Source organism: Papio anubis, chromosome 20 (genome assembly GCF_008728515.1).
Source record: "Papio anubis isolate 15944 chromosome 20, Panubis1.0, whole genome shotgun sequence".
In the NCBI taxonomy this organism is placed as follows: Eukaryota; Metazoa; Chordata; class Mammalia; order Primates; family Cercopithecidae; genus Papio; species Papio anubis.
Window position 1 is genome coordinate 34,257,034 of NC_044995.1, and position 26,631 is coordinate 34,283,664.

At 54.0% G+C, this 26,631-nt stretch overlaps 1 protein-coding gene across 4 annotated transcripts; it reads left to right on the plus strand.

Annotated features, from left to right (window-relative positions):
• The first annotated feature begins 4,467 nt into the window (after positions 1-4,467).
• On the plus strand, positions 4,468-26,631 carry JAK3 (Janus kinase 3). 4 transcript variants are annotated; one of them, XM_031659758.1, is made up of 24 exons: positions 4,468-5,059; positions 9,009-9,205; positions 9,537-9,660; positions 9,959-10,070; positions 10,265-10,410; positions 10,827-11,121; positions 11,675-11,797; positions 11,891-12,048; positions 13,098-13,209; positions 14,060-14,246; positions 15,321-15,448; positions 15,648-15,779; positions 16,489-16,573; positions 17,762-17,889; positions 18,624-18,756; positions 18,836-18,987; positions 19,118-19,268; positions 21,213-21,352; positions 21,434-21,623; positions 22,330-22,454; positions 22,735-22,907; positions 23,504-23,621; positions 23,930-24,040; positions 26,098-26,631. In XM_031659758.1, the coding sequence occupies exons 1-24, from the start codon at positions 4,944-4,946 to the stop codon at positions 26,263-26,265; spliced, it is 3,504 nt and encodes a 1,167-aa protein (XP_031515618.1). In that variant the 5' UTR covers positions 4,468-4,943; the 3' UTR covers positions 26,266-26,631. The 4 variants fall into 4 exon arrangements, with proteins under 4 accessions (XP_031515618.1, XP_031515620.1, XP_031515619.1 ...); XM_031659760.1 differs by lacking the exon at positions 9,537-9,660 and having other exon boundaries at positions 4,934-5,059; XM_031659759.1 differs by lacking the exon at positions 4,468-5,059 and having other exon boundaries at positions 9,097-9,205; positions 9,392-9,660.

The following is a 26,631-nucleotide window of genomic DNA, read 5'->3' on the forward strand; positions in this document are numbered from 1 at the left end:
TTTCTTTCTTTCTTTCTTTCTTTCTTTCTTTCTTTCTTTCTTTCTTTCTTTCTTTCTTTCTCTTTCTTTCTTCCTTTCTTGGGGCCTCTTTTACTTGTTTTCTTTCTTTCTTTCTTTACTTGTTTTCTTTTCTTTTCTTTCCTCTCTTTCTCTTTTTCTCTCTTTCTAACAGTCTCCCTCTGTTGCCTGTGCTGAAGTGCAGGGGCATGATTTTGGTTCACTGCAGCCTTGACCTCCTGGGCTCAGGTGATCCTCCCGCCTCAACCTTCCAAGTGTCTGGGACTACAGGTGTGCACCACCATGCCCAGCTAATTTTTGTGGTTTTTTTTGGTAGAGGTGGTGTTTCGCCACGTTGCCCAGGCTGATTTCAAACAAAAGTTCTTTGTCGGAGACCAGCCTGCAGTTCTCCCAGGGCGCTGAGATTACAGGGATGAGCTACCACACCCAGCCTAGGGGCCTCTTTTATAAAGGCATGAATCCCATTCAAGAGGTTTATGATTCATGATCTAATCACCTCTTAAAACGTTCTGCTTCTGAATACCATCGCCTTCGAGGTGAGGATTTCAATGTATTAATTTTGGGGAGACACAAACTCTCAGACCATCGCAGTATTTTATCTTTTTCAGCGCTGCTGCGAAGGAAATTTTTCAAAATTTTTTTATGTTCCAATTGTTTGCTGCTAGTATATAAAAATTCAATTGACTTTTGTATTGAATTCAATGGACTTTTTAAACCTGCTAACTTGCTGAATTTATGTATTAGTTTCCGTAGTTGTCTTATAGATTCCCTTGGGTTTTTGACATATACAATCATATCATCTGCAAATAGCAACAATTTTATTTACTTACGTTGTTCTGTTTTGCTTTATACAGAATCTTGCTATGTTGCCTTCAAATTCGTGGGCTCTCATTTCAGCTTCTCCAGTAGCTAGGGCTACAGGCATGTATCACCATGCCCAGTCACACCTGACTTGTTTATTTTTCTCATCTTTTTTTTTTTTTTTTTTTTTTTGAGACAGAGTCTCGCTCTGTCACCCAGGCTGGAGTGCAGTGGCCGGATCTCAGCTCACTGCAAGCTCCGCCTCCCGGGTTTACGCCATTCTTCTGCCTCAGCCTCCCGAGTAGCTGGGACTACAGGCGCCCACCACCTCGTCCGGCTAGTTTTTGTATTTTTTTAGTAGAGACGGGGTTTCACTGTGTTAGCCAGGATGGTCTCGATCTCCTGACCTCGTGATCCGCCCGTCTCGGCCTCCCAAAGTGCTGGGATTACAGGCTTACTGCTTTCTAGATGTTACTTATATAACGAGGCTATTTTATCCATGAGTTCAACTTTGTTTCCAGTTACACTTTGATTATATTTTATCCTTTGATTGTATTTATGGACTTCTCAGCAGAAAAATGTGGGTATTTGCATCACTGATGTGCCCTGTTTTTCTCGGGCAAGTTCTGGGTTATGTCCCCAGAACTTCCTTTTAAAAAAATTTGTATTTATTTATTTATTTATTTATTTTTTATTATACTTTAAGTTCTAGGGTACATGTGCACAATGTGCAGGTTTGTTACATATGTATACGTGTGTCATGTTGGTGTGCTGCACCCATTAACTCGTCATTTGCATTAGGTATATCTTCTAATGCTATCCCTCCCCCTCCCCTCCGACAATAGGCCCCGGTATGTGATGATCCCCTTCCTGTGTCCAAGTGATCTCATTGTTCAATTCCCACCTATGAGTGAGAACATGCGGTATTTGGTTTTCTGTTCTTGTGATAGTTTGCTGAGAATGATGGTTTCCAGCTGCATCCATGTCCCTACAAAGGACACGAACTCATCCTTTTTTATGGCTGCTTATTTATTTTTTGAGATGGAGTGTCGCTCTGTCGCCCAGGCTGGAGTGCAGTGACACAATCTCGGCTGACTGCAACCTCCGCCTCCCAGGTTCAAGTGATTCTCCTGCCTCAGCCTCCTGAGTAGCTGGGACTACAGGCGCCCACCACCACACCCGGCTGAGTTTTGTATTTTTAGTAGAGATGGGGCTTCACCAGGTTGGCAAGGCCGGTCTCGAACTCCTGACCTCAGGTGATCTGCCCATCTCGGCCTCCCAAAGTGCTGGGATTACAGGCGTGAGCCACCGCGCCTCGCCAGAACTTCCTTTTAGAGCTTTCACATGCTCTTCTCTGGGGCTGAAGGTACCACTTTGGTCCTCACCCCAATCTGCTCTGACTCATTCTCAAAATATTGCAGAAACCATCACACCGGAGGTAGCAGAGACCCAGAAACTCACTTTACTTCCGGAAAGCTGAGGCTTCCGTCTCAGGCCAAGGATGAGAACATAAAGTTGCATTCCTGTCTGCTGAAGCCACCCAGGAAGTGAAAAAAAACACTACTTCCTGCCGCAGGTCAGCTGTGGCTCCACTGAGCTGAGGACGTAATCTCTATCTCTTTCCCTTGACCCACGCGGCCCTACCCACGCCATCAAATGAGTCTCAGCTCCCCGTGGCCCTGACATCCTGCTCTTCTCGGGAACACTGTGAATTCGCGAAGCCTCCTGGCCTTTGCCTGGGCTGTTCTGCCTGCCAGAACTGCCCACACTCCCACACTCTCAGATCACTCTCGGGCTAGTCCCACTTGTTGTTGGATTTCAGTATCAAAGCCACCTCTTCCAGGAAGCCCTCCCAGATCCAGTCATCTCTCTTAGCAGCCTGGTCCCAGGGGCAACTGGTATCATTATTGGGCAATAGCTTGTTTATTGCCATCTCCCCTGCTGGACTCTCAGCTCCCCTGGGCAGGGATTGGGTCTGCTTTGTCCCCGATTCCCTGCACACAGGCTGTGTGCAATAAGCATCTCTAAGTGATTGAACAGTTAAGGTCAACAAAATACTTCCCAAATCATTTTTGTGTGAAGACTTGTGATGGTGATACAGAGATGAAGATGACTTTTTTTTTTTTTTTTTTTTTGAGACAGGGTCTCACTCCCATTGCCCAGGCTGGAGTGCAGTGGCATGACCACAGCTAACTGCAGCCTCAACTTCCTGGGCTCCGGTGATCCTCCCACCTCAGCCTCCCTAGTAGCTGGGACTACAGGCACATGCCACCACACCCAGCTTATTATAATTTTTTTTTGTTGTATTTTTTTGTAGAGACAGGGTTTCACCATGTTGCCCAAGCTGGTCTCAAACACCTGGGCTCAAGCCATCCTCCTGCCTCAGCCTCCCAAAGTGCTGGGATTACAGGTTTGAGCCAATGCTCTTGGCCACAACTTCTTAAATCTATTCCTTTTTTTTTTTTTTTTTTTTTTGAGACAGAGTCTTGCTCCGTCACCCAGGCTGGAGTGCGGTGGCATGATCTCAGCTCACTGCAACCTCCGCCTCCTGGGTTCACGCCATTCTCCTACCTCAGCCTCCTGAGTAGCTGGGATTACAGGCACATGCCACTACGCCCAGCTAATTTTTATGTTGGCTAGGCTGGTCTCGAACTCCTGGGCTCAAGCAATCTTCCCACCTGGGCCTTCCAAAGTGCTGGAATTACAGATGTGAGCGACTGCACCCAGTCACCACTTGTCAGTTTATTCCTGAAGCTCTACTGCCAGGGGCTCCGATCCTATTATCCTACGAACACTGGCCCATGTCTCTTTGCATTTGGATGCTGCCCGGGCCTTCTGCCTCTTCCATTTATAACGGCCCCTACTTCCAACCCTCCTGTGGCTCCAGATTATGATCCGGGTAAAACTCACGCTTCTCCCAAAGACCCTGATCCCCCTGTCCCTGCACGATCTTGCCCCTGTTGACCGCCCTGCAGTCCCCTTCCCCCTCATCTCACCCCTGCCCCGGCCTCCTGACTGCTCTTCAAGCTGCTAAGATCATTGCTCTCTCAAGGTCTTCGCCCATCCTGTGCCCTCCTCCTGCAGCGCCCTTTCCCTGGCCAGCTCCCTGTCCTGCCTCGGGTCCAAGTTCTAGTCTGTGCCGGTCCTGACACCCTGGCTTTATTTGTTATCTGCGATGATTTGGCTCCTTCATTTGCTCATTGTCTCGGGGCCAGATCACAAGTTCCAAGAGGCCAGGCCGGATCTACCTGGTTTTTTAGGACTGGGCCCAGGGCACCAAAGGCAGAAGTGGGTCATTATCTCTCCCTGAGTCTTTTTTTTTTTTTTTTTGAAACGGAGTCCTGCTCTGTTGCCAGGCTAGAGTGCAGTGGTGCCATCTCGTCTCACTGCAACCTCTGCCTGCTAGGTTCAAGCAATCCTCCCACCTCAGCCTCCCGAGTAGCTGGGATTACAGGCATCACCAGGCCTGGCTAATTTTCCTATTTTTAGTAGAGATGGGGTTTCATCAGATTGGCTAGGCTGGTCTCAAACTCCTGACTTCTAGTGATCCACCCACCTCAGCCTCCCAAAGTGCTGCCACAGGCTACCACGCCTGGCTAATTTTTGTATTTTTAGTAGAGATGGAGTTTCGCCATGTTGGCTAGGCTGGTCTCAAACTCCTGATCTCAAGTGACCGCCTGCCTCAGCCTCCCAGAGTGCTGGGATTACAGGCGTGAGCCACTGCGTCCAGTGTCTCCCTGAGTCTTAAAGGAGAAATACCTCAAAGAAGAACTTGACCTTCCTCTGGGGCAACTTCCCTGCTTCCCTCCTGGGCAAATCCAGCCAGGTTTCCTTCCCTAGGTGCAAAATTAGTTCCACTGGGTGCTCAACTCACACATGCTACAGATGGATTAACTGAGGCAACAAGGGCCGGGCCAGAGCCCCCACTTAACAAGTGGGTCTAGAGTCGGCTGAGCCCCCGGTGTGACCCAGACCCTTCTCTGTGTTATCATCAGTTCCTCTGGGTTAGGGGTCTCCAGCAGCCTGTCTGAGTGGGGCGGCTGCTGCAGAGGCTTCCGGAACTTTCTGCCCCTCCTTGGCCGCCTCCCCGCCCCTGTCTCCCACAGGGCCCTGACTTTCGGTAAATGACAGTGGCTCAGGAAACCAAGGGGCCCACACAGGAAGGAGCCGAGTGGGACTTTCCTCTCGCTGCCTCCCGGCTCTGCTCTCCCTTCGAAGGTCCAGGGTCCCTGCCTGCTAGGTAAGAGCTGGTGATGCCGCAGGGCTCTGCCCAGACACTGGGGGAGGACGGTGGTGGCTAGGGATGGCTGGGCTGGCACAGGGTACTGCCAGGGCAAAGGTGAGCTCGCCTTCCAGGCCTCAGAGGAAAGCTGCCAGGCAGACGCGAGCTGGGACTGGCATCCTCCGATTGCTCGCTTCTCTGGACCTCAGCTTTTAATAAGGCCCGGAGTTGCCCGCCTTGAGGACCTGGAGGGGTCACTGCGCATGCGCAATGGGGGCTCTGAGGTTGAGGGGTGGGAAGGAGGGGTTGGGGGGCGGAGTTCCCATCCCCCACCCTCCGAGCCTTCCCGGTCCAGACACAGGGTGCCCGACCATGCCAGGATGTAGAACGCTGGGGATTATAAACGGGATACCGAGGCGAAAAGAGAGCTTGAGGCCAGGAGTTCAAGACCAGCCTGGGCAACGTAGCCAGACCCCCATTTCTACAAACATTTTAAAAAAACAAACAAAAAAAACCCATGACGTTTTCTGGGCCCAAACATCACCTCTGACTTCATTGTTTTCGTTCAATATTTAAAAAAAAAAAATGTTGTTAAGTCTTTTTTTTTTTGTTTTGGAGAGGGGGTCTTGCTATGTTGTTCAGGCAGGTCTCTAACTCCTGGTCTCAAGCCATCCCTCTGCCTCAGCCTCCTGAGTAGCTGGGATTGCAGCGGGGCGCCATTGCCACTGAAGCTTTATTTTAAACTTGATTGGGGCTGGGCACAGTGGCCCACGCCTGTAATCCCAACACTTTGGGAGGCCGAGGCAGGTGGATCACTGGAGGTCAGGAGTTTGAGATCAGCCTGGTCAACATGGTGAAACCCTATCTCTACTAAAAACACAAAAATTAGCCAGGCATGGTGGCGGGTGCCTGTAATTCCAGCTACTCGGGAGGCTGAGGCAGGAGAATTGCTTGAACCTGGGAGGTGGAGTTTGCAGTGAGCCGAGATCATGCCACTGCACCCCAGCCTGGGAGACAGAATGAGAATCCATCTCAAAAAAAAAAAAAAAAAAAGAAAAAGGCCAGGCAAGGTGGCTCACGCCTGTAATCCCAGCACTTTGGGAGGCCGAGACGGGCGGATCACCTGAGGTCAGGAGTTTGAGACCAGCCTGGCCAACATGGTGAAACCCCGTCTCTACTAAAAATACAGAAATTAGCCGGGCACAGTGGTGCGCACCTGTAATCCCAGCTACTCGGAAAGCTGAGACTGAATAGCTTGAACCCAGGAGGCAGAGGCTACAGTGAGCCAAGATCGTGCGACTGTACTCCAGCCTGGGTGACAGTGCGAGACTCCGTCTCAAAACAAAACAAAACAACTTGATTGACTGATGTTGAGGGGAAGATAAAGAGGACATGCTGTGTGATTTTATTTCTATAAAGGGCAAAACTAGGCATCATCTCTCTGTGGGGGACATGGGGCTTCTCCAAGGTTCCTGGGACTAGGAATGTGCTCATTCTTGGTCTGGGCATTGGTGACATCAAAGTGTCCCTTTGGGCCGGGCGCGGTGGCTCACGCCTGTAATCCCAGCACTTTGGGAGGCCGAGGTGGGTGGATCACAAGGTCAGGAGATCGAGATCATCCTGGCTAACACGGTGAAACCCCGACTCTACTAAAAATAGAAAAATTAGCCGGGCGTGGTGGCGGGCGCCTGTAGTCCCAGCTACTCGGGAGGCTGAGTCAGGAGAATGGCGTGAACCCAGGAGGCGGGGCTTGTAGTGAGCCGAGATCGTGCCACTGCACTCCAGCCTGGGTCACAGAACCAGACTCCATCTCAAAAAAAAAAACAAAGTGTCCCTTTGGTAAGGTTCTTTCCCCTGCAAGACTTCCCTTCCCATGGTAACCACCACACCACTGTGCCAACTGCCCTTCCTGTTTGGTTTAACAGGCTTTGTTGATCGCTTACTGGCACATCATCAAGAAGTATACAAATTAATGCAGATTAATTGAGTTGACACTTTAGGGCTGGACTGGGCTCAGCAAAGCGCCTCACTGAGGCTGCTGTTGAGTCAGCCTTTCACAGCTGCGGAAGCTGAGTCCTAGGGGTCCTAGTCCTCTGGTTGTCTTAAACCTCGTTAGGCCACGAGCAGTTTCTCACACTGGTAATCCCAGCACTTTGGGAGGCCGAGGCGGGAGGATCACTTGAGGTCAGGAGTTCCAGACCAGCCTCGCCAACAGGGTGAAACCCCGTCTCTACCAAAAATACAAAAATTAGCCGGGCATGGTGGCGTGCCCCTGTAATCCCAGCTACTCAGGAGGCTGAGGCAGGAGAATCACTTGAACCCAGGATGCAGAGTAAGCCGAGATTGTCCCACTGCACTCCATCCTGGGAGACAGAGCTAGACTCTGTCTCACAAAAAAAAAACAAAACCAAAACCAAAAAAAACCCTTATTAATGCCACCCCACCCCAGCCCCGGGGCATTATTTTGGATCATAGTTTTGTATCGTGTTGTTGTTGTTGTTTTTTCTAGAGATAAGGTCTTGCTCTGTCGGCCAGGCTGGAATGCAGTGCTGTGATAATAGCTCAATGCAGCCTCAACCTGCAGAGCTGAAGGTATCCTCCCGCCTCAGCCTCCCAAGTAGCTGGGACTATGGGGGTGTGCCACCGTGCCTTGCTAATTTTTTAGAGATGAGGTCTCAAATTCCTAGCCTCAAGTGATCCACCCGACTCCGCCTGTCAAAGTGCTGGGATTACAAGGCTTTTTTTTCTTTTTGAGAGGCGGTCTCACTATATTGCCCAGGCTGGTTTCAAACTCCTGGTCTCAGCCAGGCGTGGTGGCTCACACATGTAATCCTGCATTTTGGGAGGCTAAAGCAGGCAGATCACTTGAGGTCAGGAGTTTGAGACCAGCCTGGACAACATAGTGAAACCCCATCTCTACTAAAAATACAAAAAAATTAGCTGGGCATGGTGGTGCCCACCTGTAATCCCAGCTACTGGGGTGGCTGAGGCACGAGAATCTCTTGAACTTGGGAGGCGGAAGTTGCAGTGAGCTGAGATCACACCACTGCACTCCAGCCTGGGCGACAGCACGAGACTCTGTCTCAAAAAAACATAAAACAAACTCCTGGTCTCAAGCTATCCTTCCTACTTGGCCTCCCACAGTGATGGGGTTACAGGTATGAGCCACTGCGCCCTGCTGGAACATAGGTTTTTGTTTGTTTGTGTTTGTTTTTCCCAATATTTTCTTCAGATCTTCTTCATTCAGGTCAATTTGAGTGACCTGCTTTTTCTCCCCGATTTTTCTCAGGGGACTCGAAGCCCCACCACTTGCCCCACTCAGCTGGGGGCCCTGAGCGCTGAGGTTTCCGAGGGCAAGTGAGCGAGAGGGTGGGAGGTGTTGGGAGCTGGGAAGCAGGGGGTCGGTTTCCTCCTGGGCCCATCCCAGGGAGGCTTTCTTTCTTTCTTTCTTTCCTTCTTTCCTTCTTTCCTTCCTTCCTTCCTTCTTTCCTTCTCTCTTTCTCTCTTTCTCTCTCTCTCTCTCTTTCTCTCTCTCTCTCTCTCTCTCTCTCTCTCTTTCTCTCTTTCTCTCTTTCTCTCTTTCTCTCTTTCTTTCTTTCTTTTTGAGACAGAGGCTCACTGTTGTCCAGGCTGGAGTGCAATGGCATGATCTTGGCTCACTGCAAGCTCCGCCTCCCGGGTTCAAGTGATTGTCCTGCCTCAGCCTCCCGAGTTGCTGGGATTACAGGGACACACCACCACACCCGGCTAAATTTTGCACTTTTAGAGACAAGGTTTTGCCATGTTGGCCAGGCTGGTCTCAGACTCCTGACCTCAAGTGATCCCCCTGCCTTGGTCTCCCAAAATACGGTGATTATAGGCATGAGCCACCGTGCCTGGCCTCCATTACTCCTTTCCATGCCCTCCCCGCTCAGAAGTCCATTCCTCTCTGAGCAGGACTGAAGGGCTTTTTCTCTCTGTGGCCCAGGCAAGTTGCACTCATGGCACCTCCGAGTGAGGAGACACCCCTGATCCCTCAGCGCTCCTGCAGCCTCTTGTCCACGGAGGCTGGTGCCCTGCACGTGCTACTGCCCGCTCGGGGCCCCGGGCCCCCCCAGCGCCTATCTTTCTCCTTTGGGGACCACTTGGCTGAGGACCTGTGTGTGCAGGCTGCCAAGGCCAGCGGTGAGTGCATCCCTAGTAGATCGGGCCAGAGGGAAGGATAGGGCTGTGTGGGGCCAAGATTGGGAGCTGGAATAGTTGCCTGCAGAAGTCAGCATTGGAGCTGGGGCTTTGGGGATGAGTAGGAGTTTGGTAATGGAGAAAGGTGTGCAGGGTGAGCCTCTGAGGCAGAGGGAATGGCCTGTGCAGACTGAAAGGTGTGACGGCACATGAAGGGAACAGCTGGTCATCTCTTGAAGTATGGAAGGATCTGGATGGTTGGGTATGATCCTGGCACTCATGAAGCCACCGATGGGGTGACTCAGGAGGGAGCTGATGGGACCGTCCCCTGTAGGCATCCTGCCTGTGTACCACTCCCTATTTGCTCTGGCCACGGAGGACCTGTCCTACTGGTTCCCCCCGAGCCACATCTTCTCCGTGGAGGATGCCAGCACCCAAGTCCTGCTCTACAGGATTCGGTAGGAAGTGCCCCCCCCCAGCCTCCAGGGATTGTACAATTTTATCATCTCCTTGCATTTCGAGGTGCCCATACCCCTGCCCCAGGGAGGATATGATCACTACTGATTTCTCAGATGAGGAAACGGAACAGAGAGGGTGGGTCACTTGCCCAAGGTCACACAGCAAATTAAAGGTACAAGCTGGGCTCTGTGAGGCCTCTGCAGAATCTGTCCCCCGCTCCCCGCCCCACCACCATACTGTCACTCCTACTGAGGCTGGGTTGCACTTTCATCCCAGGGTTCTCTCCTCTCCTAACAGTTTTTACTTCCCCAATTGGTTTGGGCTGGACAAGTGCCACCGCTTCGGGCTACGCAAGGATTTGGCCAGCGCTATCCTTGACCTGCCAGTCCTGGAGCACCTCTTTGCCCAGGTGGGGTTCCGCCTGGGGTTTGACCCAGGGGTTGGGGGCCCGAGGGACAACATCAGGGCTGGCTTGCAATCAGGTGGGGCCTCGTCTGACCCTCCCTGTGGCAGTCCAGGGGTGGGGGTCAGCCCAGGATTGGGGGGTCTTCAGGGCTTGAAGTTGGGCCGCCTCAGTTGATGCTCCCTGTGGCGGTCCCCCAGCACCGCAGTGACCTGGTGAGTGGGCGCCTCGCTGTGGGCCTCAGCCTCAAGGAGCAGGGTGAGTGTCTCAGCCTGGCCGTGCTGGACCTGGCCCGGATGGCGCGAGAGCAGGCCCAGCGGCCAGGAGAGCTGCTGAAGACTGTCAGGTGAGAGCCACCAGACTGTGGGGACGGCCTCTGCTTGGGACTGAACAACGTGGGCTCCACTGGGGCTTTGCCAGGCTCCCAAAATGGAGCTCCCCTGCAAGCTTTCAGGGTGTTCCCATGACCCAGGGCCTCCCACGAACCCAGCCCTCTCCACCTCCAGGCTCCAGCTCGAAAGACACCTGACCTCCCCCAGCTAAAAGGCCTGTGGGGTCCCTGTCCGACCTGTGGGCGCCAATGGCCCTCCCCTACTCTGAGGTCCTGTCCCCATACCTGACCCTGAATGAGAGTCTGTATGTGCCTCTTACTCCAACTGGGGCCGCACCCCAGCCCCTGGCCTAAAGCCTGGGTTTGTGTGTGTCCCCGCGGTGACTCCTCCCGACGCTGAAGACCGGCTCCCTCCCCTCCAACCCCCGCAGCTACAAGGCCTGCCTGCCCCCAAGCCTGCGCGACCTGATCCAGGGCCTGAGCTTCGTGACGCGGAGGCGTATTCGGAGGACAGTGCGCAGGGCCCTGCGCCGCGTGGCCGCCTGCCAGGCCGACCGGCACTCGCTCATGGCCAAGTACATTATGGATCTGGAGCGGCTGGATCCGGCTGGGGCCGCCGAGACCTTCCACGTGAGCCTCCCTGGGGTCCCTGGTGGCCAGGACGGGCTGGGGATGCTCCGCGTGGCTGGTGACGGAGGCATCGCCTGGACCCAGGGAGAACAGGAGGTGAGGGCGGACCCTCCGCTGGGCGGGACCAACGTGGGGTGGGGCTCGGGAGGGGCTGGAGAGTGGGCGGGGATGTGGGGCGGAGCCAAAGCGAAAGAGATGCGGAAGTGGGCGAGGCTTAAGGAGGGGCGGGGCTTAGGAAGGGAGGAGACTACGGGAGTGGGAGGGGCAAACTGAGTGAAGGGTGGGGCTGAGCGACGCCGGAATGAAAATGGGAGGGGTTGAGGAGGGAGTGGGTGGGTGGGCGCTGGAATGAGGCAGGACTAAGAGACGGAGTGAGGCTCCGAAACCTGGGAGGCTGCGAAGTGGGACAGGGATCAAGGAGCGGGGTACCAGCAGAGAGAAGGAGGCGGGGATTGGCAGAGTGGGTGGGAGATGTTTGGGGATGGGCAGGGGAGGGGTTGAGAGGGTTGGAGTTGATAGGAGGGGGCGCGGCTTGGAAGGGTTGAGTGGGAAAGGGGTAAGGAAGGGGATGGCGTGGTTTGGGGGGCTCATGGGCATGGTTTGGTGGGGTCCAGCAGGGCCCCCACTTCGGTATCCCCCTCCTTCCCAGGTCCTCCAGCCCTTCTGCGACTTTCCAGAAATCGTAGACATTAGCATCAAGCAGGCCCCGCGCGTTGGCCCGGCCGGGGAGCACCGCCTGGTCACTGTCACCAGGACAGACAACCAGATTTTGGTGGGTGCAGGATCCCCCTCCCCTCCAGCCTTACCCCGAGGGCGGGACCGGCACCCTCCGGTTGCACTGGGCTCTGACGCTTGTCCCTCGCAGGAGGCCGAGTTCCCGGGGCTGCCCGAGGCTCTGTCTTTCGTGGCGCTCGTGGATGGCTACTTCCGGCTGACCACGGACTCCCAGCACTTCTTCTGCAAGGAGGTGGCACCGCCAAGGCTGCTGGAGGAGGTGGCAGAGCAGTGCCACGGCCCCATCACGTAAGAACCTGTCCCCCATTCCCGGCCTCTGCGGCCACGCAGGTTGTCCATGCTTCAGTGTCCTCACCTTCCAGGAGCCCTGGACAGGGATCAAGTGCTCAAACCACACCTGTCCCACAGTCAGCGCTCAGTGAAGCTGAAGTATTCCTTTTGCTGCACGGGGCGACCACTACTCTCTCTCTCTCTCTGACCCTAGGGCCATTTCCTGGAGATGGATAAGTCGCCCACCTTCACCTACAGCCTCTTGTTTAATCTCCCAGGAAGGGCCAGGCATAGTGGTGCACATCTGCAATCCCAGCACTTTGAGGGGCCAAGGCGAGGATTGTTTGAACTCAGGAGTTGGAGACCAGTCTAGGCAACAAGAGAGACCCCATCTCTACAAAAAACAAAGCAAAAACAAAAACAAAAACAAAACAGCTGGCTGTGGTGGTTGACCTGTAGTCCCAGCGACTCTGGAGGCTGAGGCAGGAGGATCACTTGAGCCCGGAAGTTGGTGGCTGCAGTGAGCTGAGATTGCACTCCAGCCTGGGCAACCAAACCGAGCAAGACCCTGTCTCTATTAATACAAACAAACAGACAATCTCTCAGGAAGACGCCAAGACTTACGGCCGATTTTTTTTTTTTTTTTGAGATGGAGTCTGGCTCTGTTGCCCAGGCTGGAGTGCAGTGGCACGATCTCAGCTCACTGCAGCCTCCACTTCCTGGGTTCACACCATTCTCCTGCCTCAGCCTTCCGCATAGCTGGGACTACAGGTGCTTGCCATCACACCCGGCTAATTTTTTGTATCATTAGTAGACACGGAGTTTCACCGTGTTAGCCAGGAAGGTGTTGATCTTCTGACCTTGTGATCCGCCTGCCTCAGCCTCCCAAAGTGCTGGGATTATAGGCTTCAGCCACCACTCCCTGCCCATGGCTGATTTTATAAATGGGGGGAGAGTGTCACCTGGCAAGGATCCCAGGGCTACAGAGGTACCTGAATTTGAACCCAGGTCTCTCTGTCTTCTTCTGCCTCTGACTCCTCCCCATTCCCTCTCACCTTTCCCCACAGTCTGGACTTTGCCATAAACAAGCTTAAGACTGGGGGCTCACGTCCTGGCTCCTATGTTCTCCGCCGCAGCCCCCAGGACTTTGACAGCTTCCTCCTCACTGTCTGTGTACAGGTCAGTCTACGGCTAGGGTGGGTAGTGGAGGGCTTTCTGGAGGAGGTGACATTTGAGTTGAGATTTAAAAGATCAGTCAGCATTTGGTTCCTGAAGAATAGGAGAGAAAAGATACCCTCAGTGAACAGAACAGCATATTCAAAGGTCTAGAGACTGGAATGAGTTTGTGGTGCTTTAGGAGGAAGGACTGAGACTGGGCACGGTGGCTCACGCCTGTAATCCCAGCATTTTGGGAGGCCAAGGCAGGCAAATCACCTGAGGTCAGGTGTTCGAGACCAGCCTGGCCAACATGGTGAAACCCCGTCTCTACTAAAAATACAAAAATTAGCTGTGTGTGTTGGCACAAGCCTGTAATCCCAGCTACTCAGGAGGCTGAGGCAGGAGAGTCGCTTGAATCTGGGAGATGGAGGTTGCAGTGAACAGAGATCATGCCATTGCACTCCAGCCTGGGGCAACAGAGCGAGACTCTGTCTCAAAAGAGAAAAAAAAAAAAAAGGCCAGGCACAGTGGCTCACACCTGTAATTTCAGCACTTTGGGAGGCCAAGGTGGGCAGATCACAAGGTCAAGAGATTGAAACCATCCTGGCCAGAATGGTGAAACCCTGTCTCTACTAAAAATACAAAACTTAGCTGGGCGTGGTGGCACGCACCTGTAGTCCCAGCTACTTGGGAGGCTGAGGCAGGAGAATCGCTTGAACCCAGGAGGCGGAGGTTGCAGTGAGCCGAGATCGCACCATTGCACTCCAGCCTGGGCGACAGAGCCAGACTCCGTCTCCAAGAAAAAAAAGGAAGAAGGACTCAGAGGGAGAGTGTTGCTCACTTCCACTCAGGGTTCACTCCTCTTTTGCAGACCCCCCTTGGTCCTGATTATAAGGGTTGCCTCATTCGGCGCAGCCCCACAGGGAGCTTCTTTCTGGTTGGCCTCAGCCGATCCCACAGCAGTCTTCGAGAGCTCCTGGCAGCCTGCTGGGATGGGGGGCTGCACGTAGATGGGGTCACAGTGACCCTCACCTCCTGCTGTATCCCCAGACCCAAAGGTGAGCCCCCTCCTCCCCTGAAATGAGTGGCTGATCTGGGACCCTGGCTTTCTATGTCTATGACAACTCCTGTGTGGGTGGCAAGTGGCAGAAACTGCAGATCAAGGTGGGTTAGGGAAGAAAAGGTGATTTATTGGCTCAGGAAGTTAGAGATATATAACCGTTAGGTCTGGCTTGATCTAGGCACAGCTAGATGTGAGCCATGGCACCTGCACCTAGTCTCTCTCCATCTCTCAGCTCCGGGTGCATTTCACTCTTCAACAAACCCCTCTGATGGGACAACTCGGAGATGTGAGTTCTTCAGAGTCTCCCAGAATCCCTAATAGAACCGAGCTCTGGTTGTCCACAGTGCCACTTGCTCATTAAAGCGCCCTGCAGGGCTCCTTCCTTCCTTGTCTCTCATCCCAAATCCCTGTGAGGGCTTTCTGGATCTCCTTTCAAGTAAACCATATGCCAGCCAGGCGCGATGGCTCACGTCTGTAATCCCAGCACTTTGGGGGGCTGAGGCAGACGGATCACTTGAGGTCAGGAGTTTGAGACCAGCATGGCCAACATGGTGAAACTCCATCTCTACTAAAAATACAAAAATTAGCCGGGTGTGGTGGCACACACGTGTAGTCCCAGCTACTCTGGAGGCTGAGGCAGGAGAATCACTTGACCCTGGGAGGCAGAGGTTGCAGTGAGCTGAGATCGCACCACTGCACTCCAGCCTGGGTGACAGAGCGAGACTCTGTCTCAATAAAGAAAAAAAATTAGCCGGGCATGGTGGCACACACCTGTAGTCCCAGCTACTCGGGAGGCTGAGGCAGGAGAATCGCTTGAACCCGGGAGACGGAGGTTGCAGTGAGCTGAGATCTCGCCACTGCCCCCCTAGCCTGGGTGACAGAGTGAGACTCCGTCTCAACAACAGCAGCAACGACAAAACAAAAACGACAGCAACAGAAAACCATGTGCCCTGGAGTCTTCATCAGGGGCAGCTTCTAGAGGTACCCCAAACTAAGACATGAGTTAGCTAACCCTTGGGGACTTTTCACCGCTGATTTCTGGTTTTTGTCCCTCATCCTCTCCCCATAGAAAAGTCCAACTTGATCGTGGTCCAGAGAGGTCGCAGCCCACCCACGTCCTCCCTGGTTCAGCCCCAATCCCAATGCCAGCTGAGTCAGATGATATTTCACAAGATCCCCGCTGACAGCCTAGAGTGGGTAAGGGGCCCTGGGAAATGGGGCGATACCTCAGTCTATGGACCAGAGACTCAGATGTGTGGCCGCAGGCACATGCTATAACTTTGCCTTGCTTCGGTTTTCCCATCTGTAAAATGGGGCTAGCAGCTATGTATCACTTGGGCTGGGATCCTGCAGGAACCCCCTCACTGGCCCCTTCTGCTGTCCCCTCACCATTCAGCATGAGAACCTGGGCCATGGGTCCTTCACCAAGATTTACCGGGGCTGTCGTCACGAGGCGGTGGATGGGGAGTCCCGAAAGACAGAGGTGCTGCTAAAAGTGATGGATGCTAAGCACAAGAACTGCATGGAGGTGAGAGTGGTGGGGACCAGACTTTTGGAGTCAGGGCTGGCTGGAGAGGGGGTCGTGGATATAGAGAAATTTAAAAACACACAGGGGCCTGGGCGTGGTGGCTCATGCCTGTAATCCCAGCACTTTGGGAGGCTGAGGCAGGAGGATGGTTTGAAGCCAGGAGTTCAAGAACAGCCTAGGCAACCTAGCGACATCTCATCTTTACAAATTTTAGGCCGGGCACAGTGGCTTATGCCTATAATCCCAGCACTTTGGGAGGGTGAGGCGGGCAGACCATCTGAGGTCGCGAGTTGGAGACCAGCCTGACCAACATGGAGAAACCCCGTCTCTACTAAAAATACAAAATCAGCCAAGCATGGTGGTGCATGCCTGTAATCCCAGCTACTCGGGAGGCTGAGGCAGGAGAATCGCTTGAGCCTGGGAAGTGGAGGTTGCACTGAGCCAAGATCGCGCCACTGCACTCCAGTCTGGGTGACAGAGGGAGACTCCATCTCAAAAAAAAAAAAAAAAGAGAAAAAGTAGATGATAGTGGGAACTTCCGTCCTGTATCAGAAAATCATGGTAGTGCTGTGTGCACCAATGACAGACTCCAGGGCCAAAGGTGAACTGTGGCCAGATGTTCACCTAAGGCAGGTTTGTGAGCCCAAAATTTGGGATTGTTGGAGTGGAAGGAACCCATGTATCTTCTTTCCCTTCCCACCTTCCGCAGTCATTCCTGGAAGCAGCGAGCTTGATGAGCCAAGTGTCGTACCGGCATCTCGTGCTGCTCCACGGCGTGTGCATGGCTGGAGACAGTGAGAGCCCCTCACCCTCCCACCCCACCCCTGCCTCACCCAAGTCCAGGCTGTTCTTCCCGCCTCTGTTCTGAGCCTCTATATGACAGCACCGGCAACACACTGGGCCTCCGTGGATGGGGGCCGTGTTCGTAACCCTTTATTTATGTCTCTTCATCATCACTGCTTGGAAAGTGGCTCCAGGTTCCCACCCATACTCAGCCCCAGAATGATCTGAAGTCGGACAAACCTGACTTTCTAATCTCTGCAGCTTTGCACGGGTCACATAACCTTTCTGAGCCTTGGTTTCATTGTTTGGGAGTCCAGGATGGGCCAAGAGCTGGGGACAGAGGCTAGAATGTGACAGGCAGGGCGTGATGAGGGGCGAGGAGGGCAGCATGGGGCACTGTGGATGATCAGAGAGCCTGCAGGGCCAGCCTGGGGGTCAGGCAATGCTTGTGGGTAGACAGAGATGCATTCTAAGCTGGAAAGATAAGGACAAGTGTGAATTAGGAAAGGAAGATTGGTGTTCTAGGCAGAGGACACAGAACATGCAAAGGGTTAGAAGTAAGATACAAAGGCTGGGCATGGTGGCTCACGCCTGTAATTGAAAAGCCGAGGCGGGTGGATCACCTGAGATCAGGAGTTCAAGACCAGCCTGGTCAACATGGCAAGACCCTGTCTCTACTAAAAATACAAAATCAGCTGGGTGTGGTGGCATGCGCCTGTAGTTCCAGCTACTTGGGAGGCTGGGGCAGGAGAATAGGTTGAATCCGGGAGGCGGAGGTTGTAGTAAGCCGAGATCACGCCACTGCACTCCAGCCTGGGCAACAGAGTGAGACTCTGTGAAAGAAAGAGAAAGAAAGAAAAGAAAGAGAAAGAAAAGAAAAGAAAGAGAGAGAGAGAGAGACAGAGAGAGAAAGAAAGAGAAAGAAAAGAAAGAAAGAAAGAGGAAGGAAGGAAGGAAGGGAGGGAGGGAGGGAGGGAGGGAGGGAGGGAAAGTAAGATAGAGATACAGAAAGGGCTCAGCACCTTCCAGGCATTCCAGGCAAATCATTCAGAGATGGAGGTGGGAGGAGAGGTGAGTACAGGATGAACAGAGGTAGCAGGGGAGGGAACAGAGATGAGAGTTTGAGAGACCCTGAGAGCCAGGGTGTTGGCAGAACCTGCTCAACACACCCAATCCTGCCTCTCCCTGCTGCTAACCAGGCACCATGGTGCAAGAATTTGTACACCTGGGGGCGATAGACACGTATCTGCGAAAACGTGGCCACCTGGTACCAGCCAGCTGGAAGCTGCAGGTGGTCAAACAGCTGGCCTACGCCCTCAACTATCTGGTGAGTGCTCCTCTGCCTGCTCCACCCTCCATTCTCAGGGAAGGCTTTCTCTGGGTGGAAGAGCCCATTGGGAGTGGGCTCTGTAGTATGCATAGGAGTTTGGTAAATGTTCAAGGGGAGGGCATTTTAGGTTGAGGTTGTGAGAACACTAGAAGACAACAAGTCATTCATGGATGTCAGGGGCTATAGTGAATGATAAGGCTGGGCACGGAGAAAGGCTTCCTAGAAGAAGGAACATTGGAGATGGGGCCTTGAAGGTTGAGTAGAAGTTCGTCAAGAGAAGAAAGGAAGGCAGGCACGTCAGGCTGTGGGAACAGCCTAGGCAAAGGCCTGCAGGCTAGATAGTGTGTTGCATCCCCTGGGGTCTATCAGGCAGTTCTGTTGGCAGGAGACCAGGGTGCAAGTGTGGAAGGGAAGTCCATTGGAAGCTTGAGCAGGGGCCTTGAATGCCAGGTTGAGGAGCTTCACTTTGTGTCAAAGGCACTGGGGAGTCACAGGATGGGCTGGTGTTTGAGAAGGGGAGGGACATAGCCAGGTCAGTGTAGGGGGTGAACTAGAGGGGCAAGACAGGATGTCAAGAGTCAGGGATGATGCTGGAGCATGTCCCTGCTCCAGATGGGAAAAGCCCATCTGAGCAGTACCAAATGGGCTTTGAAGGATGTATAGGAGTTTGCCAAACAGACTCTTCATTCATTAAACCCTCCCTGGCATTTCCCTATGCCTGGCCCCCTTAGGAGGACAAAGGCCTCCCCCATGGCAATGTCTCCGCCCGGAAGGTGCTCCTGGCTCGGGAGGGCACTGATGGGAGCCCGCCCTTCATCAAGCTAAGTGACCCTGGGGTCAGCCCCGCTGTGTTAAGCCTGGAGAGTAAGTTCCTGGAGGTGGAGGAGGGAGGGGCTGAACAGGGTAAGGAAGTGGATGCCTGATCCCACTTCCATTCCCTCAGTGCTCACCGACAGGATCCCCTGGGTGGCTCCCGAGTGTCTTCGGAAGGCCCAGACACTTAGCTTGGAAGCTGACAAGTGGGGCTTCGGCGCCACGGTCTGGGAGGTGTTTAGTGGCGTCACCATGCCCATCAGCGCCCTGGATCCTGCTAAGGTCAGAGTCTCTCACCTGGCATCGGTCTCCGAGTCCCCACTTTGACAGAAGGGTAGACTGATATCCAGTTTGGGGAGATTGGGGTGCGTCTGGTGGGTTGGGAATTACCAACTCCTCCTCTCACCCTCAGAAACTCCAATTTTATGAGGACCGGCAGCAGCTGCCAGCCCCCAAGTGGACAGAGCTGGCCCTGCTAATTCAACAGTGCATGGCCTATGAGCCAGTCCAGAGGCCCTCCTTCCGAGCCGTCATTCGTGACCTCAACAGCCTCATCTCTTCAGGTGCCCGCTGGGCCGGGTTGGGTGGGAAGGTGATGTCATATTAGGCCCAGGGGAAGAAGTGTGGTTTGCAGCAGGCCACACCTTGTGTGTCTGGCAAGGTTGGAGGGGCTGGTGACTGTGACAGTCAGTGTGAGCTTCAATGGCTGCTGTAACAAACAGTCCCCTCAGTTCAAGTTTCAACATGATGATATTTTATTTATGTATGTATGTATTTATTTTTGAGACGGAATCTGGCTCTGTTGCCCAGGCTGGAGTGCAGTGGCCGGATCTCAGCTCACTGCAAGCTCCGCCTCCCGGGTTTACGCCATTCTCCTGCCTCAGCCTCCCGAGTAGCTGGGACTACAGGCGCCCGCCGCCTCGCCCGGCTAGTTTTTTGTATTTTTTTAGTAGAGACGGGGTTTCACCGTGTTAGCCAGGATGGTCTCGATCTCCTGACCTCGTGATCCGCCCGTCTCGGCCTCCCAAAGTGCTGGGATTTCAGCCTTAAGCTATTTTATTTATGTATGTATGTATTTATTTTTGAGACAGAGTCTTGCTCTGTTGCCCAGGCTGGAGTGCAGTGGCACAATCTCGGCTCACTGCAACCTCTGCCTCCTTGAACCTCTGGTTCAAGGGATTCTCCTGCCTCAGACTCCCAAGTAGCTGGGATTACAGGTGCATGCCACCATGCCCAGCTAATTTTTGTATTTTTGGCAGATGTGGGGTTTCACCATATTGGTCAGGCTGGTCTCGAACTCCTGACCTCAAGTGATCCTCCCGCCTCGGCCTCCCAAAGTGCTGGGATTACAGGCATGAACCACCATACCTGGCCCATTTCATTCTTTTAAAAAAATGTTTGGCTGGGTGCAGTGGCTCATGCCTGTAGTTCCAGCTATAGGTAGGTGTATCACTTGAGCCCAGAAGTTCCAGACCAGCCTGGGCAACATGGCAAAACTCCATCTCTCAAAAAAAAAAAAAAAAAATCATTTAGCCAGGCATGGTGATGCATGCCTGTATGCATCTTTATTTTATTTTATTTTATATTTTTGAGACACCATCTTCCTCTGTCACCTAGGCTGGAGTGCAGTGGTACGATCTTGGCTCACTGCAGCCTCCCTGGTTCAAGCAATTCTCCTGCCTCAGACTCCCAAGTAGCTAGGATTATAGGGGTATGCCACCAAACATGGCTACATTTTTGTATTTTTTAGTAAAGACAGGGTTTTGACATGTTGGCCGAGCTAGTCTCAAACTCCCGGTCTCAAAAAGATCCATCCACCTCAGCCTCCAGTATTGGGATTACAGGCGTGAGCCACCACGCCTGGCTGGATTTTTTTTTTTTTTTTTTTTTTTTTTTGTGATGGGGTCTTGCTGTGTTCCCTAGGCTGGTCTTGAATTACCAGCTCAAACAATCCTCCTGGCTTAGTCTCCCAAGTAGCTGGGATTACAGGCACACACAACCATGCCCAGTGTGATATTTAGTCTTTATTCGATGAGGGTGTCCAGGCCCACAGGAACCTCTCACCTTGTGGCTGCACTCACCTCTGGTGTTGGGTCTCTGTTGGATCCTTTGTGGATAAAAGAGAGAGTGTGAAGGGCCCCATACTAGGTTTCCATGGGCCAGGACTGGAGGGTCACCCAGCATATCTTGTCCATCAGCCTGAGCTCAGTCATGTGGCCACATTTCATAGCAGTGAAACTGGGGAAATGAGTTCTCATTATATCCTCCATCTTTGTAGCCATGTGGAGTTGCACAGGGTGTGCACTGCACAAGGAGGCTTCCTTTGCCTGGGATGGAGTGGGAGACAACTTTTTCCAGTCTCCACAAGGTACCCTTTGGCTTGCAATGGCCCTGCCATAATGCACAGAGAGGGTCAATATGCAGATGGAGGTTGCACCACAAGTCAACTCAGGAGTGGGGCCCAGGATGAGAGGCGCTGCTTACCACTGCCCATGCCCCCATCCCAGACTATGAGCTCCTCTCAGACCCCACACCTGGTGCCCTGGCACCTCGTGATGGGCTGTGGAATGGTGCCCAGCTCTATGCCTGCCAAGACCCCACGATCTTCGAGGAGAGACACCTCAAGTACATCTCACAGCTGGGCAAGGTAAGGTGGGCAGGGCCAGGATGGGTTGGAGAGGGCAGAGCAGCATCCAGATGCCTGGACACCAGTCCTGCTATCCCCCAGGGCAACTTTGGCAGCGTGGAGCTGTGCCGCTATGACCCGCTAGGCGACAACACAGGTGCCCTGGTGGCCGTGAAACAGCTGCAGCACAGCGGGCCAGACCAGCAGAGGGACTTCCAGCGGGAGATTCAGATCCTCAAAGCACTGCACAGTGATTTCATTGTCAAGTATCGTGGTGTCAGCTACGGCCCGGGTGAGCCAGGTCCCGGATGAGTGAACTGAGACGTATGGGTGCTTTTCAAAGTGCACATTCTTACCTTCCTGCCAGGCCACTTTAGGTAGGCTGGGAACGTGATTATTGATTGATCCAGATTCACATGGGTTACAGGTTTGAATCCTGACTCTACCCCTTACCAGTTGTGCAACCTTAACTTCTCTGAGCCTCAGTTTCTCCAGCTGAAAAATGGGTCATTGTGATATTTACTTTGTTGTTGTTGTTTATTTGGTTTTTTTTGAGACGGAGTCTTGCTCTGTCACCCAGGCTGGAATGCAGTGGCTCAATCTCGGCTTACTGCAACCTCTGCTTCCCAGGTTCAAGTGATTCTCCTGCCTCAGCCTCCCGAGTAGCTGGGATTACAGGAGCGTGCCACCGCACCCAGCTAATTTTTATGTTTTTAGTAGAGATGGGTTTTCACCATGTTGGCCAGGCTGGTCTTGATCTCCTGACCTCAAGTGAGGGATTACAGGCGTGAGCCATTACGCCTGGCCGTGATATATAAACACATCAATGTATGTTGTAGAAAGTACTCAAGAGATAGCCATGTGTAATTGTCGCGGTTCCCATATTACAGTCAGCAAAACTGAGGGCGAGAGGGACACAAAACTGAGGGAGAGAGGGACACAAGAATGAGGGGAGGAGCACAGCTGGGCCCTGCTGTGACAGCCCCTGCCTTCTCCAGGCCGCCAGAGCCTGCGGCTGGTCATGGAGTACCTGCCCAGCGGCTGCTTGCGCGACTTCCTGCAGCGGCACCGCGCGCGCCTCGATGCCAGCCGCCTCCTGCTCTACTCCTCGCAGATCTGCAAGGTGCGAGGGGGCGCTCCGGGACTTGTGGGGATTCAGCTGGCTCGGCCTGGGCAGGGGTCTGCGTGGCGGTCGCGGTGAAGGCTGAGGAGTGAAGTTTGGGGTCCAGGTCTCGGGGGTGGTGGGGTTGGCTTAGGGCTCAGGATCAGAACTTCAGTGAAGGATGACTCGAGGGTAGGGTTAGAGTTGGGGTCTGGGTTAGGGTTAGAATCCAGGTCAGGCTTGGGGTGCCTGCCGGATTATCCTGGGATCCTCTCTGCACGCTCACACCGCCCGCCCACAGGGCATGGAGTACCTGGGTTCCCGCCGCTGCGTGCACCGCGACCTGGCCGCCCGAAACATCCTGGTGGAGAGCGAGGCACACGTCAAGATCGCTGACTTCGGCCTAGCTAAGCTGCTGCCGCTTGACAAAGACTACTACGTGGTCCGCGAGCCGGGCCAGAGCCCCATTTTCTGGTGGGGAACCCGCGCCCAGGCTCCGCCCCTACTCCCCACGGCTCTGGCTCCTCCCCCAGCCATGGCCCCGCCCCCTGCCGCTGTTTTGTTCTCCAGCCTTAGCCCCGCCCTTCCTCCGCTCCAGCTTTGGCCCCTCCCACTCCCCAGAGCCCCGCCCCATCAACAGCATGAGCTCCTCCGTCTCCTGCTGCCCTGCTGTCAGCTGCCCCCAGCCTTAGCCCCGCCCTTCTCTCAGCTCTCGCCCCGCCCAAGCATCAGAGCCCCACCCCTCCAACACCTTGGCTCCGCCCCTCAGTACTGGCCCCCTCTTAGTTCCGCCCTTCCCCCTTCTGGTCCCTCCCCCTCCCTCGGCTCTGGCTCCGCCCCATCTCCGCCCCTCTACGCTGGCCCCGCCCCCTCCCCTTGGCTCTTCCCAGGTACCTCCCAGGGCTGGAGAATCCGCCGGTCCCACAGCCAGGGAAACCCAGATCCTGGAGACGGGACTGACCTGGTCACAGTCCCCACCTACCCTGACCAGTTCCCCATTCCAAGGCTGCCCCCCTCTTCCTGTCTTTTCTCCACCCTCGCATCTCAAGACCTCCCTGTCCCCTCCCCAGGTATGCCCCCGAATCCCTCTCGGACAACATCTTCTCTCGCCAGTCAGACGTCTGGAGCTTCGGGGTCGTCCTGTACGAGCTCTTCACCTACTGCGACAAAAGCTGCAGCCCCTCGGCCGTGAGTCGGCTCCCGTGGGCCCCTAGCCTTCTTCTCCCTCCACGCCCCTCGTGGCCAATCTCCAACCTGTCTGCGCCTGCGTCCCTCTTTAGCATGGGGTCACCTGGTCCCAGCATCATAGGCCTCAGTGGGGAGGACCCTACCTCACTTTTCTGACCCCTTCACGGTGCAGGCAGCCCCTCTCCGTTCCATCACAGGTGGCCCCTCCCCACACCACGGGTGGCCCCTCCCCTCCACCCACCGGTGGCCCCTCCTCCACCACCCACGGAGGCCCCTCCCCCACCACATGCGCTCCTCCTTGACTCCAGGAGTTTCTGCGGATGATGGGATGTGAGCGGGATGTCCCCGCCCTCTGCCGCCTCCTGGAGCTGCTGGAGGAGGGTCAGAGGCTGCCGGCGCCTCCTGCCTGCCCAGCTGAGGTGAGCGCCAGCCTCAGTTTCCCAGTCTGTAGATTGGGCAGGGGTCTCGGGCAAGCCAGCTGGCACCTGAGTCTCTGGACTGAGAGAGAGGCTAGAGTGTGAGGCTGATGAGGATCCTGACCCCCCACTTGGCTACTCTCTTGCTGTGAGGCAAGTCAGAGCATAGAGATGGGGGCTCACTTTATTGCCCAGGCTGGGGCGCAATTACAGCTCACTACAACCTCCACCTCCTGTTCAAACCAGCCTGGGCAACATAGTGAGACCCTGTCTCTACAATAATACAAGCATTAGCCCGTGTGGTGACATGCACCTGTGGTTTCAGCTACTAGGGAGGTTGAGGCAGGAGGATTGCTTGAGCCCAGGAGGTCAAGGCTGCAGTGAGCCATTATTGTGCCACTGCACTCCAGCCTGGACAACAGAGTGACACCCTGTCTCAAAACAAAACAAAGCAATAAAACAAAATTCTGGTAGTGATAAGTGCCTTGAAAGAGATGAACAGAGGGAAATGGTGGGGTGAGGGTGGTCAAAGAGGGCCTCTTAGGGGGACAATGCTGGAAGGAGGAGAAGTCTACCCACGAGTAAAGCTAGGAGAAGAAATTTCCAGTGGAAAACGCAGAAGGGACAAAGGCCTTGGGGAGGGAATGAGCTGGGTGCGTTTAAGCACCAGTGCCATGGAGGCAAGTGTGACGGCCTGGAACAAATGAGGCAAGGAGGGATGGAGATGAGCGAAGGAGGGCATCAGTGGAGAGGTGGTTTTTTTTTTTGAGATGGGGGTTTCGCTCTTGTTGCCCAGGCTGGAGTGCAATGGCGCGATCTCGGCTCACTGCAACCTCCACCTCCCAGGTTCAAGCAATTCTCCTGCCTTAGATTCCCGGGTAGCTGGGATTACAGGCGCCCGCCACCAGGCCCGGCTAATTTTTTTTTTTTTTTTGAGACGGAGTCTTGCTCTGTCGCCCAGGCTGGAGTGCAGTGGCGCGATCTCAGCTCACTGCAAGCTCCGCCTCCCGGGTTCCCGCCATTCTCCTGCCTCAGCCTCCCGAGTAGCTGGGACTACAGGCGCCCGCCACCTTGCCCGGCTAGTTTTTTTGTAGTTTTAGTAGAGACGGGGTTTCACCGTGTTAGCCAGGATGGTCTCGATCTCCTGACCTCGTGATACACCCGTCTTGGCCTCCCAAAGTGCTGGGATTACAGGCTTGAGCCACCGCTCCTGGCCCCGGCCTAATTTTTTAATTTTTTTATTTTTAGTTAAGACGGGGTTTCTCCATGTTGGTCAGGGTGGTCTCGAAAGAAGTGTGTTCTAAGATCCATAGGGGCTGGGCACGGTGGCTCATGCCTGTAATCCCAGCACTTTGGGAGGCCGAGGCGAGTGGATCACATGAGGTCAGGAGTTCAAGACCAGCCTGACCAACATGATGAAACCCCGTCTCTACTAAAAATGCAAACTTAGCCAGGTATGGTGTTGTGTGCATGTAATCCCAGCTACTTGGGAGGCTGAGGCAGAAGAATCACTTGAACCCAGGAGGCAGAGGTTGCAGTGAGTCGAGATCGTGCCACTGCATTCCGGCCTGGGCAACAAGAGCGAAACTTTGTCTCAAATAAATAAATAAATAAATAAGATCCCTAGGGAGCCATGGGAGGTTTTGGAGCAGAGATGGGATGGAATTTAATTTGTGTTTTAAAACTGAATGGGGCTGGGTGTGGTGGCTCATGCCTATAATCCCAGCACTTTGAGAGGCCGAGACAGGTGGATCACCTGAGGTCAGGAGTTTGAAACCAACCTGGCCAACATGGTGAAACCCCGTCTCTACTAAAACTACAAAATTAGCGGGGCGTGGTGGCACGCACCTGTAATCCCAGCTACTTGGGAAGCTGAGGCAGGATAATTGCTTGAACCCGGGAAGTGGAGGTGGCAGTGAGCCAAGATCATGCCATTGCACTCCAGACTGGACAACAGAGCTAGACTCCGTCTCAAAAAAACAAAGACAAATACACTGAATGGGAGTCGTGTACTTCTGATTGTTCAGGCATGACCCCATTCTCTGTCCCCTGCCCCTCAGGTTCACGAGCTCATGAAGCTGTGCTGGGCCCCTAGCCCACAGGACCGGCCATCATTCAGCACCCTGGGCCCCCAGCTGGACATGCTATGGAGCGGAAGCCGGGGGTGTGAGACTCACGCCTTCACTGCTCACCCAGAGGGCAAACCACACTCCCTGTCCTTTTTATAGCTCCTGCCGGCAGACCTCTGGATTAGGTCTCTGTTGATTGGCTGTGTGACCTTAGACAAGGAGCTGCCCCTCTCTGGGCCTCAGAGGCTTTATAAGGGTCCTCTACTTCAGGAACACCCCCATGACATTGCATTTGGGGGGCTCCCGTGGCTTGTGGAATAGCCTGTGGCCTTTGCAATTTGTTAAGATTCAAGACAGATTGGCAGATGTGTCAGTGACGCTCTCTGAGTCCTGGCCCAAAGAAGCAAGGAACCAAATTTAAGACCCTCCCATCTTCCTATCCCCTCAAGCCCTGGCCCCCTGAGTTTCCTTTTCTCTCTCTCTCTCTTTTTATTCTTATTTTTATTTTTGAGACAGAGCCTCGCT